At 35.5% G+C, this 17,250-nt stretch overlaps 1 protein-coding gene across 2 annotated transcripts in view; it reads left to right on the top strand.

The window, feature by feature from the left end:
- sema3gb (sema domain, immunoglobulin domain (Ig), short basic domain, secreted, (semaphorin) 3Gb) overlaps positions 1-17,250 on the top strand; it is a 76,190-nt gene that overhangs the window by 54,695 nt on the left and 4,245 nt on the right. The window contains exons 3-17 of one of the 2 annotated variants that reach the window (XM_056463658.1): positions 6,443-6,603; positions 6,736-6,798; positions 6,868-6,987; positions 7,784-7,877; positions 8,446-8,565; positions 9,969-10,114; positions 10,262-10,376; positions 10,460-10,529; positions 12,334-12,478; positions 12,554-12,776; positions 13,634-13,722; positions 13,833-13,874; positions 15,263-15,420; positions 15,635-15,702; positions 15,789-15,913. In XM_056463658.1, coding sequence (XP_056319633.1) covers positions 6,443-6,603; positions 6,736-6,798; positions 6,868-6,987; positions 7,784-7,877; positions 8,446-8,565; positions 9,969-10,114; positions 10,262-10,376; positions 10,460-10,529; positions 12,334-12,478; positions 12,554-12,776; positions 13,634-13,722; positions 13,833-13,874; positions 15,263-15,420; positions 15,635-15,702; positions 15,789-15,913 — 1,739 coding nt within the window. Of the gene's footprint in view, positions 1-6,442; positions 6,604-6,735; positions 6,799-6,867; positions 6,988-7,783; positions 7,878-8,445; positions 8,566-9,968; positions 10,115-10,261; positions 10,377-10,459; positions 10,530-12,333; positions 12,479-12,553; positions 12,777-13,633; positions 13,723-13,832; positions 13,875-15,262; positions 15,421-15,634; positions 15,703-15,785; positions 15,914-17,250 lie in introns of both variants that reach the window. The other variant, XM_056463657.1, reaches the window with a different exon arrangement.

Genomic DNA, 17,250 nt, shown 5'->3' with positions numbered 1-17,250 from the left:
ATGTAATATTTAACAATGTATTATTAGTAATATATGTAAATTAATATTCATTCATTCATTTTCTTTTCCGCTTAGTCCCTTTATTAATCCGGGGTCGCCACAGTGGAATGAACTGCCAACTTATCCAGCACGTCTTTTACGCAGCGGATGTCCTTCCAGCCGTAACCCATCTCCGGGAAACATCCACACACACTCATTCACTATAGACAATTTAGCCTACCCAATTCACCTGTACTGCATGTCTTTGGACTGTGGGGGAAACCGGAGCACCTGGAGGAAACCCACACGAATGCAGGGAGAACATGCAAACTCCACACAGAAACGCCAACTGACCCAGCCGAGGCTCGAACTAGCGACCTTCTTGCTGTGAGGCGAGAGCACTACGTACTGCGCCACTGCGTCACCGGTAAATTAACAATAATATATTAATAATTCATTCAGTAGTACATTTTGGCTTAGTCCCATTATTAATCAGGGGTCTCCACAGCGGAATAAACCACCAATTTATCCAGCATATGTTTTACACTGCAGATGCCCTTCCAGCTGCAACCCATCACTGGGAAGCACCCATACATTCATTCACACACATACACTAGGGTAAATTTTGCTTACCCAATTTACCTAGATCGCATGTCTTTGGACTGGTGGGGGAAACCGGAGAACCCGGAGGAAACCCACGCCAACACGGGGAGAACATGCAAACTCCACACAGAAATGCCAACTGACCCAGCCGAGGCTCGAACCAGCGACCTTTTCTTGCTGTGAGGCGACATCGCTAGCCACTGCGCCACGGCACCACCACGCCACCTTAATATATTAATAATAAATTATTTTAATGTTAATAAAATAATATTAAGATAATAACTACTACTACATTTACATTTAGTCATTTAGCAGACGCTTTTATCCAAAGCGACTTACAAATGTACTACTACTACTACTACTATTACTAATTATTGTTATTATTAATGGGGTTTGCCTTTTTACCTCCAAAAATCTAATTGACATAACATGGGCACAAACTTTGACACATCATAACGCCAAGAGTGAATTTTGTAGAAACATGGGATTCACAACATCTCAAAAGTGTTGCAGCCTGAGTAAGAACATACCCTGCAAGGGGGTATAAGTTGTACCCCTGAGGCTCTAGGATGTCCCAAAGATTCCCGTTGACTTAACATGGGCCATTGAAATCCATTAATCCTATTGATCCCAATGATTCCCATTATAAATGTCACACATCAATAACATTACATAAGAGTGTCATACAGATATAGGGGTGGGCTCATTTGACTCAGGCAACCAATCAGCATCTCAATATGATAATGAAGCTCTCAAGCCATACCCCCAACCCATTTAAACACCCCTAATAACTGACTGTCATTATTATTATTATTATTGTTGTTATCAATTAGTATTATGTTATTAATTGTTGTCATTACCCGGCAGCTAGCTCTCTGCAGCTTTCACATGGCCACCGACTGAAGCTAAGCATAGCTGTACCCGGTCAGTACCTTGATGGGAGACCACATGGGAAAGCTAGGTTGCTGCCAGAAGTGGTGTTAGTGAGACCAGCAGGGGGCGCTCAACCTGCAGCCTGTTTGGGTCCTAAGGCCCCGGTACAGTGAGGGGGACTCTATAATGCTCAGTGAGCACCGTCTTTCAGAAGAGTCGTTAAACTGAGGTCCTGACTCTCTGTGGTCATTAAAAATCCCAGGATGTCCTTCGAAAAAGAGTAGGAGTTTAACCCCGGCATCCTGGCCAAAATTTGCCCCTGTTCATCATGGCCTCCTAACCATCCCAATATCATTAACTTCATCACTCTGTCTTCTTTCCACCAATCAGCTGGTGCAAATGGCTGGTGGTGGATGAGGAGATTCCCCCCGATGAGTAAAGCGCTTTGAGTGTCTAGAAAATCATTATATAAATGAAAGGAAATTTTATATAAATGTAGTTTGGTTTTGTAATAAAATATCAATAAATAATTATAAATTATTATTTACATTATTAATTTATTATAAAAGCAACAACAATATTTATTATTATTGTTATTATTGTTATAATAATAAGACTTTAATCATTTTTAGTTAAAAATATTTTTTATTAAAGCGTCTTTAATCATTAATAAAATAATTAATCAAACATTCAACATGTTTGCCATTTATTGTTTTTTATTTAATTTAGATTAGTCAATGTTCACTGTATTAACAAACCATTAACTAACACTACTCGCTTAATAATCTAATTAGCTGTTTCTATATACCTAAGATAGAAGTTGGGTTTTGGTTTTGGGTAGGATTAGGGATGCGGAATAAGATCATACTTTAAAACTACAAATGAACAGTTGGTGTCTTAATACTAGGCAGGTAATGAGCCAGTAGTTAATAGCATGAATTATGACCTGAAGTGTTACTTAAAAAAAACAATTCACCCCTCAAATGATGTCACTTCCCTTCAGGTGTGAGTGCATCAGAGTTTTTGGCCAGTACTAAAGGTCAAGGTCTGACCGTAAGACTCGCAGGCTGGCAGGTGCCACCTTACTGCCCTCCCTTGCCAAAACATAGTGGATTTTGTGGATGAAGCCTGTTGGACAGGGATGAGAGAGCGAGCTGAGAATAGATCTGTGGCCCCAGTGCGCAGCAAGCGGTCTGGAATCCCAGCCTAAGAGATTCAGTACATGACTGGAGGATCACCCACACAGCTGCCAGAAAGACACACACACACACACACACACACACACACACACACACACACACACACACACACACACACACACACACACACTTCGCCACCTAGTTAGAGCCCTGAGGAGAACACAATACGCACATACATTCAGACTCACCCATTCACATATGATCTTTACATTTACGCTTTGAAGGACTAAATGTTATATAGGTCTGTGCTCCAGTCAGACCATTGTTTCTAGTATACAATAGGTTATTCAGTTTTTTATTTAAAGGGACATTTTATTTTTAAAGGGACACTTTATTGTGCCCTTTTTCATGAGATGTAAAATGAGCTCTGGTGTCCACAAATTGTGTCTGAAAAGTTTCAGCTTAAAATACCCACCAGGTCATTTATTACAGCTTGTCAAATTTGTCCTGATTTCTAGTGTGAGCAAAAATATTATATATATATATGTGTGTGTGTGTGTGTGTGTGTGTGTGCATGTGTGTGTCTTTTACTGCAAATGTGCTGCTTTACAGAAGAAGGCTGAGCCATTGCAGGCGATTCTGACTGAAACAACAAAACAAGTGAATCTCATCCAACTAAAATGTCAGAAATGACCAATGATGGATTAAAGCCTTCTATGTTCAAACTGGAGTGGGACATTGATGGAAAGGATGAGGTTATCACTTATAGACTGAACCAGGATATTTTTGAACAGTTAGTGGATAAAATGTTGTAGTTGTTGTGGAGTAAAGTTGATTATACTAATTGATTAGCATTATAGATGTGCTAGACCATAAGTACAATTCTCATATCTTACAGAAAATATAAGAAGTCTGTCTCCTGACTATACAGTAATAAAAGATAAATGGTATAAGATAATGGTAACTTTAGCAATATTAGCCAACAGCCCGTTAACAAGCAAATTAGGGGACATTCTTATATTATGAAGTGGCACTCTTGATCTGTATATGAGGTAAGGAGATGCAGCACTGTTATTTAAGTGTTATCCTTCAGAAGCAGCATTGAACTGACCATCATTAATAAAGCAGTAACCTTTATATTTTGTATTTAAAACTTTACTGAAATTCTTAAGCACATTTTTAAAATAATAAAAATATATATTTAACGTCCTCAGTGGCTTTGATGTCAGGGGTCTATGAATGGGAATTTATAAAGTTTTTTGTGTGAGACGGAAATAGTACATTTAGACCAATTAATACCAATTAGAACAACTTTAAGGCAAGACAAGTGTCGTGAGCTTCTGTTTTCAGTAGAAAGTTGGCATGACAACTGTTTTATTAGACATTAAGGTGAGACATTAAAAAAACATTCCTAAATCTCACTGTTTTAGATGCAAAGCTGCGTTCTGTGTCAATGGCAGTAATATCCCTGCCTACGTCACAATAGAAGGGAATTCTGAACTTGCCAAAACAAAGTTACCGATTCACATTTTCTTTGTCGAGAGATGGAGTAGTTCGATTTCCATGACATGTCCCCTATAATACATTGTCTAAAACCTTCTCCACGTTCTTCGCAGTGACCTTCCTGTCACCGGCCCCATTCTATTTCTGTTTATCCAGTGTGTAGCGGCGGACAGGCTTTTGGACGGGGAGCGCAGTAATACCTCTGAGATCAAAGTGCTGTGTGGTATGACGCTAACGTGGAGTAATTTATAGATTTGCCGTGTGTCAGTTGCGCCATTCCGCTCGGGCTAAAATCGCGCACTTACTCTTGTACTCTCAGAGGGCAGAGATGTCAGCACGCCCTCATAACCTCAGATTTATGCTTAAAGTCAACCGGCTTCTCCTCATACTCTGGCCTGCCCTGTTGTATGGTGTGTGTAATTATGTTTTTGTCTTCCGACCATTGACGGAAACACTAAATATTTGGTGCAAGCACATTGGTTTAATTGGTGATGTGTCTTTGGGGAAATTAGTGTGTGATTGTGGAGGAGACTGTTCGAGTGGAGCACGGCGAGCTCAGACAGCTGAAGCGTCTCTCATCTCTGCACCTGCTCGCTTCTCCCCTGTGTGTCCTGCTGTAGAGAGAAAGACTTAGAAAGAGATAGATGGAAACCACCGGCACCTGCTGTGTGAACAATATGACAAATTGAGAAGGAAAGCACAGACTGATTAAAATAAAATAAAAAATAATCATGATAAATAAATAAATGCATGTTTAAAAAAAGCATAAAATAATCATAACAATATTTTTATCACAGTTATTTTAATAATTAAGGACAAATATGACAAACTCTATAATAAATGAGTGAAAAAATGATTGATTGACTCATTCTTGAATGGAAAAAATACAGAAGAAGATGCATGGGTTGATCAAAAAAATTGTCCCAGGCTCTAACAACAAAGTTTTAATTATAATAGTCTGCAGTAGTTAAGGAATAATGACTGATAAATAATCTTTATCAGTTGGGTTAATTAATTTTTAAAAAATTGTAATTATATATTTACATTTGAAAGTTGATTATTTATGAAAAATAAAACAAGCACTGATTTAAAGAAGAAATAAAGAAATCAATAGATAAATGCTATTTATGATTTGAAGTAAGTCATAAATTCATTCATTTTCTTTTTGGCTTAGTTCCTTTATTAATCAGGAGTCGCCATAGCGGAATGAACCGCCAACTTATCCAAGTTTTATACAGCGGATGCCCTTCCAGCCTCAATCAAACACCAGGAAAAGTCATAAATTAATATGAGTAAAATACATTGCTTTTGTACTAGGTTCTGTATGCAAAGAATGGTTTTTATATATTTTTATATCAATATTAAATAAATTATACAGTAGTAATCAGTGTTGGGGGTAACGCATTACAAGTAATGCAATATACATAATAAAATTACTTTTCTAAGTAATGAGTAAAGTGACGTATTACTCAAAAAAATTAGGTAATAATAGGTAAGGTAAGTACTTGCAAACAATTTATATGGGCTGAATTTAAACAATTAAAATTTAGTAATGTTCAACTTTATTTGTTTGTTTAAATTCAGCCCATATAAATTGTTTGCAACAAAAAATAGTAAATCCAATAGAAATGATAATGATAAGTAAAAAAATGTCTGTTTCAAAACAACTTTTTTTCATTGATTTATATCAATATTTTTCTAAATTATTTTAATTATTAATGACAAAACTCTAACAGAAGAAGAAGCCTGGGTCAACCAAAAAAAAGATTTTGTCTGAGGCTCTGACAACAAAGAGATGTTTTAACTTTTCAGTGAACTAAAAATACATATTTTAATTATACAGTGTGTATGGATTGAATAAAAGAATTAAGAAATGAATGGATAAGTGCTATTTATGACTTTAAGTAATACATTTATATTATTAAAAGTAATTTTGCACTAGGCTCTGTATGCAAAGAAGAGTTTTTAATGCATTTGTATATCAATATTAGGTTATTTTTACAGTAGTAATATACATTTAAAGTGGATCAAAAAAGTTTTAAAAATTGTCTTAAGACAAGAATGGGTGTTGATCAATAGATTTAGGACAACTTTGATTAATAGTTTTGATCCACTTCAAATGTTGACTACTGTATTTTACTGTAAAAGAAAAATAAAACTATTCTGTACACAACTGTACTGTACATAATCTAATAGAGATCCACTGAAACAAAACCCCTAAATACTTCAATACTGAAATACTTCAATAGTGAATCTAATTATCTAATAAGATGGATGGAAGATTTCATAAGATGTTGTTGAAGTTAACTGCTTTGATTAGATTTATTTTTCTTTGTGCTTTACAGAGTTACTGGAGACAAAAACCATTCGGCCCTTCAGTTTCTCCTTCAACACCAGTGACTACAGAATCCTCCACATGGACCAAGACCAGGGCCGACTTTATCTGGGCAGTCGTGAATATCTAGTCTCTCTAGACATGCAGAACGTCAATAAGGAACCACTTATTGTAAGACAACCGAATTACTTTATTTTTTCTCTAATTGTAAGAAAAGGATAGACATTTGAGTTAATTTAAGAATCTAAACCATGGTACTAGTATTTTCAGTGAAGTATTTTGAAAAGGTTTGTACGCTTTTAGATTCACTGGCCGGCGACAACACAAAGAAAAGGAGAGTGTAAATTAACTGGCAAAGGAGGACAGGTACACTTTTACAGTCTGTTTTGGTTCATTTTGACAGAATCTTTGCTGAAATGGAATGTGTTTTTTCAGGGAGAGTGTGCTAACTTTGTGCGTCTGATTGAGCCGTGGAACAGGACTCACCTGTACACCTGCGGCACTGGAGCTTACAAACCCATCTGCACCTTCATCAACAGAGGCTGGAGAGCTGAGGTACACACACACACACACACACACACACACACACACACACACACACACACACACACACACACACACACTGTAAACTGAATGAGCTGTCAGTTCATCTGTTTGTGCTTAAAGGGATAGTTCACCTAAAAATTAAAATGAACATACAATTTATTCAACCTTAAGTGGCTCCAAATCTTTATCGGTCTCTTTCTTCTGTTGAACACAAAAGAAGATATTTTGAAGAAAGCTGAAAACCTGTATTCAAAGGTATGACATTTTTGGGGTGAACTATCTCTTTAAGTAAATGAACTACATGCATAATTCTAAAAATTATGTCAACTTAACAGTTTCGAGTGACACAGGTTCACTCTCTTTTTATGTTAAGTAACTAATTATTTGTAAATTACATGATGAAAATTGTAGACATTTATCCAGATTATTTATTCTATTTTGATTTCTTTTGCATTAACTTGATTATTTAATTAATTAAGTTGTCCCTAAATTCAAAAGCATAGTTCACACTCCCAAAAAAGAAGTATAAGGTTCTTGCCTTGCAAAATGTAACTGATCATTTGTTGCCAGTGACCGATTTTTGTTCTGGAACTGTAAACTGGACCAAAGAAGGTCATTATTAGACTAGATTATTACTAGACTTGGATTAATTGGCTAAAATGAATGAATGTGATGTGAAAATATAGGCTAAAGGCTAATATATTTTGTCAAAAGATAAAACTATGGCTAAAACAGTTATGAAACTTTTTCTGCGATGCAGTCACTTTCATTACTCATATTTCTCTGTGTGTGTGATTGTGTGTAGGAATACCTCTTCCGGCTGGTTCCTGGTTATGTGGACTCTGGAAAAGGAAAGTCTCCCTATGATCCCCGTCAGGAGAACGCAGCAGCTCTGATCAGTGAGACCTCTCTTTCTCTTTTCTGATCTCTTTCTTTCTTTTTCTCAAAATAACAGCGTGTAGTCAAGCTTCAAAAAGCCCAAATGATATTTAGAATTTTCTTCAGAATACAATACTGCTCAAACGTTTGGCTTTATTTAATGCATCGAAAGAAGAATATTAGGTTCACCAAGGCTAAATTTGATCAAAAATACAGAAAAAATATATGATTACATTTTAAATGTCTCTTTTTGATTGTTTTTTTTAAGATTTTTTTTTTGTTCTATGATGGCAAAGCTGAATTTGTGGACAAACATGAAGGAATTGTGTGTTAACATTTTTTATATTGTAGTGTAAAAGTATATAATAGTTTAAATCTGTCATTTAAAAGTTTTCTTCAAAAATGTGTTTAAATGATTTTTAAAAATTCTTGTTCTGTGATTGTTGCAGTACCTCAGGCAAAAAGTGTGGGAACTCTTGAGTTCAGCACGTCTAGTTGTATGAGCGTCCTCTAGCAGTATAAATGGGCTTCATCCATCATGATCTCTCCTGCTCTCTTTCCACATTACTCTCATTCAACACTCTTCAGATGGGAACCTGTATTCTGGAGTGCATGTGGACTTCATGGGTACAGATCCAGCCATCTTCCGAACCTTAGGAGACCGTCCTGCTGTCAGAACCGAGCAGTATGACTCCCGATGGCTGAACGGTATGATATACCAGCAGAGGAGCCATTAAAGTGAGATACTTCAGCCAAAAATACAGGGTTTTTTATGTACCTGTTAAGGTTTAGCTTTTTATAAAGTGATTATTTAATCTAATGTTAAGAAAAAATCTAGAATACACATTAAAGTCTTTCTTTTTGTCACATTTGATTAATTTGTTTACATACACTTACCGGCCACTTTATTAGGGACACCTTACTAGTACCAGGTTTGAACCCCCTTTGCATTCAGAACTGCCTTAATCCTTCGTGGCATAGATTCAACAGAGTATTGGAAATATTCCTCACAGATTTTGGTCCATATTGACATGATAGCATCACACAGTTGCTGCAGATTTGTCAACTGCTCATCCATGATGCAAATCTCTCACACTATAAAAATTATTTTCTTACTTAGATTTTTAGTCTTGTTTCTAGTACAAATACCTAAAAATTCTTAAATCAAGTAGAATTTTCCCTAGACAAGCAAAACATGTTGTCTTGTTTTAAGAAATAAAATGCCAATATTAAGTGAGTTTTTCCTTAAAACAAGCAAAATAATCTGCCAATGGGGTAAGCAAAATAATCTTATGTCAAATGGAAAAACAAGTTTATTTTGCTTACCCCATTGGCAGATTATTTAGCTTGTTTTAAGGAAAAACTCACTTAATATTGGCATATTATTTCTAAAAACAAGACAGTATGTTTTGCTTGCCTAGAAAATGCCTCTTAATTTAATAATTTTTAGATATTTGGACTAGAAAAAAGACAAAAAATCTAAGTAAGTAAAATCATTTTTGCAGCGCATTCCACCACATCCCAAAGGTGTTCTGTTGAATTGAGATCTGGAGACTGTGGAGGTCATTTGAGTACCATGAAATCATTGTCATGTTCAAGAAACCAGTCTAAGATTTTTCGCGGTTTATGACATGGTGCATTATCCTGCTGCAAGTAGCCATCAGAAGAGATGTTCATACATAATTTGCCCGATTATATACATTTTGTCTTTATTTTTAATTCTAATGTCTTTTAATTTTATTTTTTCTTTACTTTTTAAGTCTTTATTTTTTTTACTTTTTGCAGCATGTTCTTGAATTATAGTTGAAAAGAAGATACCGAAAATACCCTTTGATTCTTAGGTCAAACTAAAATAAGAATTCTGAATCCGATTTCATCCGATATTTACATTTTTGTTCTAGAAATGTATGCAAATGGAAGCATTTTTAATAAGAATAATGTCTCATTTGCATACAAAACATATTGCAATACAAAATATATTTGCAATTCTTAATGTTATCAATCCAGTGAATCAATCAAGCATAATGATAACTCACTGCAGTATTTCCATTAAATGATGGTGCATATTATCCCTTCATTTGTTTACAAATCTCTTTACGTTTCTCCATCAGAGCCAGTTTTTATAAAAATCCAGAAGATTCCAGACAGTGCGGAGAAGAACGATGACAAGCTTTACTTTTTCTTTCGGGAGAAGAGTCTAGATGCATCGGGAGGCAGCGCTCCGAGTGTCCTCGCTAGAGTCGGACGGGTCTGTCTGGTGAGAAAAAACATCTGTCTTCTTAAGCCACACTACGACTTTTTCCATCAACTTTCAATCATGAGGATTTTTGTCATGCAAATCAGCATTTAAATCCAGGTTTGTGTAAAGCCTAATCTTTTATGCCTATGTGTGCTTTCCCTTCAGAATGATGATGGAGGTCAGAGGTCACTGGTGAATAAGTGGACGACGTTCCTCAAAGCTCGGCTGGTCTGTTCTGTGATCGGTGCAGATGGTGTGGAGACCTACTTTGATGAACTGAGTACGGCATGTATTTCTCTCCTCTGAGATCATACGGTGTCTGTAATGTCTGTGGCTGATGCTTGATGCTTGTTTGTTTTGTAGGGGATGTTTTCATCCAGAGGACCCATGATGAACGAAACCCCATTGTGTATGCAGTCTTCTCCACAGCTGGGTGAGTGAAACTGCAGAGCAAACATTGAATGTCACTCTGAGGTTAATGTTTTAGTTTAAAGTAATTCTTACTTTAAATTGAGCAACTGATCAAAAATACAGGAAAGTTTTGTTTTAAAAAAATCCATTCGGACAAATGCTGCTCTTTGCAAAATTCTGTTGTTTGTAAATAATTCTTTTAAAAAGCATTTCTTTAAGAAATATTAGGTAAACAACTGCTGTTGTTGGAGAAATAAGATTTTCAGTTGTAAAAAATCGTTCTGAATTTCACTTTATAACTTCATTCGTTCATTTTGTTTTCGGCTTAATCCCTTTATTAATCAGGGGTCGCCACAGCGGCATGAACCACCTACTTTTACAGCATAGGTTTTACGCCGCAGATGCCCTTCCAACCACAAACCATCACTGGCAAACATCCAATCGCTCTTATTAACACACATACAGTACAGACAATTTAGCCTATCCAATTCCCCTATAGTGCATGTCTTTGGACTTGTGGGGTAAACCGGAGCACCCGGAGGAAACCCACGCGAACATGGGGAGAACATGCAAACTCCACACAGAAATACCAACTGACCCAGCCGAGGCTCAAACCAGCAACGTTCTTGCTGTGAGGCAACAGTGCTACCCACTGCGCCATTGCACCGCCCATTTCAAAACTTTGCAGTTGTAAAATAATCTCTGAATTTGACTTTATAACTCACAGTTTTGAGTTGCAGGTTTATATAATTTTGGCAGATTGCAAGTATTTATCTCACAATTATGTCTTACTAACTAACAATCATGAGTTTGTAGAAAAAGCCAGAATTGTGAGAATTCTGTTGCAAAAAGTTGCTTTTTTATTTTACAAAAACAGGCTTCTGTAATATTCAGCTTTCCCATCACAGTATTTTTTACATTTAAATAAAGTTATTTAAAAATAATAATAATAATAATAATAATAATAATAATAATAATAATAATAATCTGCAATATTACTATTTAAAGTGTTCCAAAAACAAAATAGAAAATGTTCCAACCTTTACAGCAAAAAATGTAAGCACATAGAAATTCTGCAGTCTTTTAATAATAGATTGCTATAATTATAGATGATGAGTATTTTTATTAATTCTTTCCATTCCAAACTTGTCCATTTGTGATGTATTTTTACAGAATGGAACACAGAAAGAGACATTTACCTTTTTACCCAATAAATAACTTTAAATATAAAGATATATCCCCTTCAAAATGTGAAAAATGTATAGTGCTCAAGGCAAAAACATCATATAAAATAAATAAATAAATATATTTGGTGAATCTTTTGATTTTGAAAGAGCCTCTGATAACATAATATTTGACTGTCACGCAATAGGACAATAGGAGCTATTTCTTCAAACTAGAGTTAATTTAGTCATGGGTAGCACGGTGGCACAGTGGATAGCACAATCGCCTCAAAGCAAGAAGGTCAATGGTTTGAGCCCCGGTTGGGTCAATTGGCTTTTCTGTGTGGAGTTTGCATGTTCTCCCCATGTTCGCGTGGGTTTCCTCCGCAAGCTCCGGTTTTCCCCACAGTCCAAAGACATGCGCTATAGGGGAATAGGGTAAGCTTAAATTGTCTGTAGTGTATGTGTGTGAATATGAGTGTATGGGTGTTTCTCAGGGATAGGTTGCAGCTGGAAGGGCATCTGCTGCGTAAAACATATGTTGGATAAGTTGGCGGTTCATTCCAGTGTGGCAACCCCAGATTAATAAAGGCACTAAGCCGAAAAGAACATGAATGAATGAATACTTTAGTCATAGTACTGTTTTTCTGTCTTTCTCTCCAGCTCAGTGTTTAAAGGCTCTGCAGTGTGTGTTTACTCAATGTCTGACATCAGAAATGTCTTCAATGGGCCCTTCTCTCACAAACATGGCCACAACTACCAGTGGACACCATACACTGGCAAAATACCTTACCCTCGGCCAGGGACTGTGAGTATTGCTGAACCAGATTTATTTGTCATTATTGATTCTCCATTGATATCTCATCTTGTTTTTGTTGTTTAGTGTCCTGGAGGAACTTTCACCCCTGATCTCCACACCACTAAGGCCTTCTCAGACGAGGCTGTAAACTTCGTCCGTGCCCATCCGCTGATGTACCAACCTATATATCCCATACACAAGCGCCCCCTGGTGGTCAGGACTGGAGTCGACTACCGTTTCACTACCATTGCTGTGGATCTGGTGGACGCTGTGGATGGAAGATATGAGGTGCTCTTTCTGGGCACAGGTAGATTCTGCATTTTCTGTTGCATGCAAGATGATTTCTACTTTAAATTGCATTTTAAGGTGCACTTTTCAATCTCAGCTAATTTGCTAAATGTTATAAACAATTGGCAAATTTAATAGGTTTGTTTACTAATGTACTACTATGTAAACTAAACATTACTTTATTGTTGACTGATGATGAGTTAATGTATGCGCTAATCCTGAACTAACTTTAACTACAACATGAGTCACGTGAGTTTATGTGTGAATAACGGCTACCTTAATTACTTGTAAGTACTTGATTGTTTGTTAATTCATGTATTAATTGCCAGATTAGTTTACGCTTAATTTAACCGTCATTAACTCATGTTCATGTATAATTATATCATGACTTTACTTGGAGGGGCACATCATTATTAACCCATTCTTAACTACTCATGAACTCATTATGCACGTCTGTCTAGTGTGTTTACACTGAATAACAATAAAAATGTGTTCTGAAGACATCAACATCAACTGTGTAAACACAGCAGTTCATGAGTAGTTAAGGAAAAGTTAATGGTGATGTACCCCTCCAAGTCATGACATAATTATACATTAACAGCTCATGAGTTAATGTTGGCTACATTTCGCTTAAACTTAAGTGTTAATTAATACATTAGTTAACAACATGTACTAACAACTTAATTAAGGTAGCCGTTATTCACACATGAACTCCTGTGACTCATGTTGTAGTTAAAGTAAGTTTATGAATAGCACATGCATTAATTCATCATTAATTCATAATAAAGTAATGATTAGTTAACATTTAAATACATCATTATTAATGTACTATTATTGTATTATTGTAAAGTATTATCATTTATGAATTAACTTCAGATCGTGGAACAGTTCAGAAGGTGATTGTCTTACCAAAAGACATCAGCACAACAGAAGAGCTCATTTTGGAAGAGGTTGAAGTTTTTAAGGTGCAAAAATACGAATTTTCTTTATCTTTAGAAGGAAATACCATTAAAAATATGACAAATCATAATTTTTAAATGTTTGCTCATTTCTTTATCTGATTATGTTTTCTCAGACTCCCGCAGCTGTCAAAACTCTGAAGATTTCTACTAAAAGGGTAAGTATCATTACTTAATTAAAGCTGAAAATTGAAATATTTTAATCATTTATTTTTTATAGTATTTTTTTGCTTCTCATATTCAAGACAACTCACTTTACCTTTTTTTATTTCATTTTTTTAATAATTAAATTTATTATGGTTTAGCACTTTATGGTAGTAGCACTTTATAAAAGGTCCCATTAGTTTATACATTAACTAGCTTTATATAGCAATGCACAACACACAACTTTAACAATTATTAGCTCATATTAGCTCAGGTCTATTAACTAATGTAAAAAATACATATTTAGGTTTTAATAAATGTATTAGTAAATTATTAAATTAATGTTAAGACCAGGGGTGCTCAAACTTTTTCTTGTGAAGGGCCAAAAATCAAACTTGATTGAGGGTGCTGGACCAAAGCTAAATATACCAAACTGTATTGCATTAAAACTTCCTAATTTAATAACATTTAAAATATATAGCAAAAAATACTTTAATCCTATTAATAATTATATGTATTTTTACATCGTATAATGTACTTCTTACAATGAAACCATAAACAATCTCATTTATACCACAGTGGAGTTCAATGTCTGTTTGTTTTTATTTACAAAAAGAATACATTTTCACTCGATAGTGAAATACAGGTGTCCTAAAAATATCACTAGCAATGTGTCACATATAAATATCTGTCAACATCTAAAGAAATGTGTTTTATGATTTCATGACCCTTTAAAACAATCAGTTTAATTCCCATTTAATTAAAAAATTTAATTTAAATTTTGCTTTTTTTGTAGTTCAGCAGTTGAACAAACAAACAAACAAACAAACAAAAGATTTTGTTGAATTAGAAATGATGATCTCTGTTTGAGGGATTTGCCCCAACTTTCCCCATCAATTGTCCATCTCTTCTCTGATTGGTTGGTGGGCCAAATCAAAGGTTACCATGGGCCAACTCTGGCCCACCGGCAATAGTTTTGGCATCTCTGGTTAAGACTAATAATTATTTTAGAATTATTATTAATTGAAAGTTCATGTTAATAAACTAAGCTAATAATAAACAAAACTTTCGTATCAAGCTTTTCCATTTTAGTTTATGCATCATTTAACTAACGGGTTATATTAGTTCATTACATGTGCTTACTATATGGCTAGCATTAGAATGGTTAGGTTTAGAGTTAGTTTCATGTGATTATACATGATTAATTGTAATTACTATAGTAATTAAATGGAACATTTGTAACAAGCTCACCCTAAAATACAGTATTACCAATAATCCTTGCTTTAAATCCAATTTAGTTTGAAGTTTACACTCTTTAATGGAATTTCTTATAACCTACAGATGATGATTAATACATCTGTGCTTTTTAAAATGTTTTTTCCTTCTCTCTTGTGCTTAACAGCAACAGTTGTACGTGTCTTCAGAAAGGGGTCTCACCCAGGTGTCCCTGCACAGGTGCGCCGTCTATGGAAAGGCCTGCTCGGACTGCTGTCTGGCACGAGACCCCTACTGTGCCTGGGACGGAGAGCACTGCTCTGCTTTCACCCCTGCGACAAAGAGGTCAGAGGCTTATTCATTACCCTCATGGGTGGTCCAAGATCCAAAATATGTTCAAACCTATTTTTAGACTTCATTAACCGCTCTTTTTTTAGTGTTGATCACAATTGCAGTTTTACTTACCGTCCGATCTGCTAAAGTATTACAAAATGGGTTTGACTGACTACAGTAAAAATAGTCCATCAAAACATTTACCCATCTTTGAATGAATCCTTAGGAGAAGCAGAAGGCAAGATATCAAACATGGAGATCCTCTACGGCAGTGCAGAGGATTTAACGCTAAAGGTTTGTAAAGCACCAATTATATGATGCAGAATAACCACACTGGAGATCTTCAGAGACTTGAATGTCTTCTGTGGTCCTCTCAGTAGAGAAGCGCTTGCGGGAGACGGTGCAGTTCGGGGTGGAGGGGAGCAGCACCTTCCTGGAGTGTCAGCCGAGGTCTCCGCAGGCCACTGTCAAATGGCTCTTCCAGAAGGACGGCAGGAGAAAAGCAGTAAGACATTCGTGTTACCATGATCAGTTATTTTTAAAGGTTCTGTGAAATTAAAAAAAGTTTTGATGTTAGTATCAGTTATTTTTAAGGATATTTAGATAATGTGTGTGGTCCAAACCAGTGACAGAATTCGCATTTAGAAGATCGAAACATCCGAAGCTTGCAGTTGGTCTAAATGGATCATACTTCATTAAATCTTCTGACCAATCAAATGCTTTATAGTATCTGACATGCCCCCCCCCCCTTCTCATTTGCTGCGCGTAATTCCCAAGTACTCTCTCTGTTAGAGCTGTGATAAAAACTAAATGTTACTGTTACATGCTTTTATAAACGGAAGGAGCTTCTATACGTCCCACTCTGTCTTCATGTTTCTGTTGAGATCACGTGGAATTTTGAATTAAAAATTAGCGTCTCAAAGCACTTCACAGCACCTTTAATGGATATTTTCCGCAGAAATGCTTGCTTTGTCAAAAAAAGATATATATGTGAATCATTCCAGAATTGTGGGTTACACAATTTCAAGCATTTTCCATTTATTTTGCTTACACTGGATTTTTATAATAAATGTATAATTTACACTAAATTGAATCCATTAGTTGTTGTTTAACTTATTGTTAAACTTTTTAAATCATATCAGAGTTGACAATAACAGAGTCTAACAGACGATTATGTATTTTCATCATGTTATTGGTTTAAAATAGTGAATAAGAATTTCACTGAAGTATCACAGTAACAGAGCTGATAAATAATTAATCTACTATTTATGTATCCTTAATATTTTTTCAAATTAACGAGAGAAGAATAATAACATACTTCAGTGCCTTACAGAGTTTCCCGCCAGAGGAAGTGACAAAGCATGTCACATGTTTTTTTCTGTCAGTGCTTTAAAGATTTTTATGCCGTTTTATAACTGATGTGACTTCGGAAGATAAACACACAAAAATATAGAAATTAGACTTATTTTATTATGATAATTGGAGCTAAATGTATATACAGGAGGCAGAGAGAGTCAAAAATATGTAGAGCATTTTTTTTTGTCTCTAAGTTAATATTTTGGAAACAAAATGTCCCTAAATACACATACACAATTTATTTTGAGAGATAACTTGATATAATTTATGTCAATATTCAAATCACAATTGTTGCATTTCAAGACCTTTGTCATGTTTTTGTCCTCAAAGAGCTCCTGTGTGTAGGACTAGGGCTTCGTCCGAAACCGCCTACTACTCAGTGGGTACTGCATTTGAATTTAAACATACTACTCGGCGGTTAGAAAAGTATGTTCTATATTGTATGAATGTGAGAAGTATGAATGGAATTTGGACGTACTACATGCG

Source organism: Danio aesculapii, chromosome 8, assembly GCF_903798145.1.
Source record: "Danio aesculapii chromosome 8, fDanAes4.1, whole genome shotgun sequence".
In the NCBI taxonomy this organism is placed as follows: Eukaryota; Metazoa; Chordata; class Actinopteri; order Cypriniformes; family Danionidae; genus Danio; species Danio aesculapii.
The sequence above is the reverse complement of the archived record's forward strand: the minus strand, read 5'-3'. Positions and strand labels throughout refer to the sequence as shown.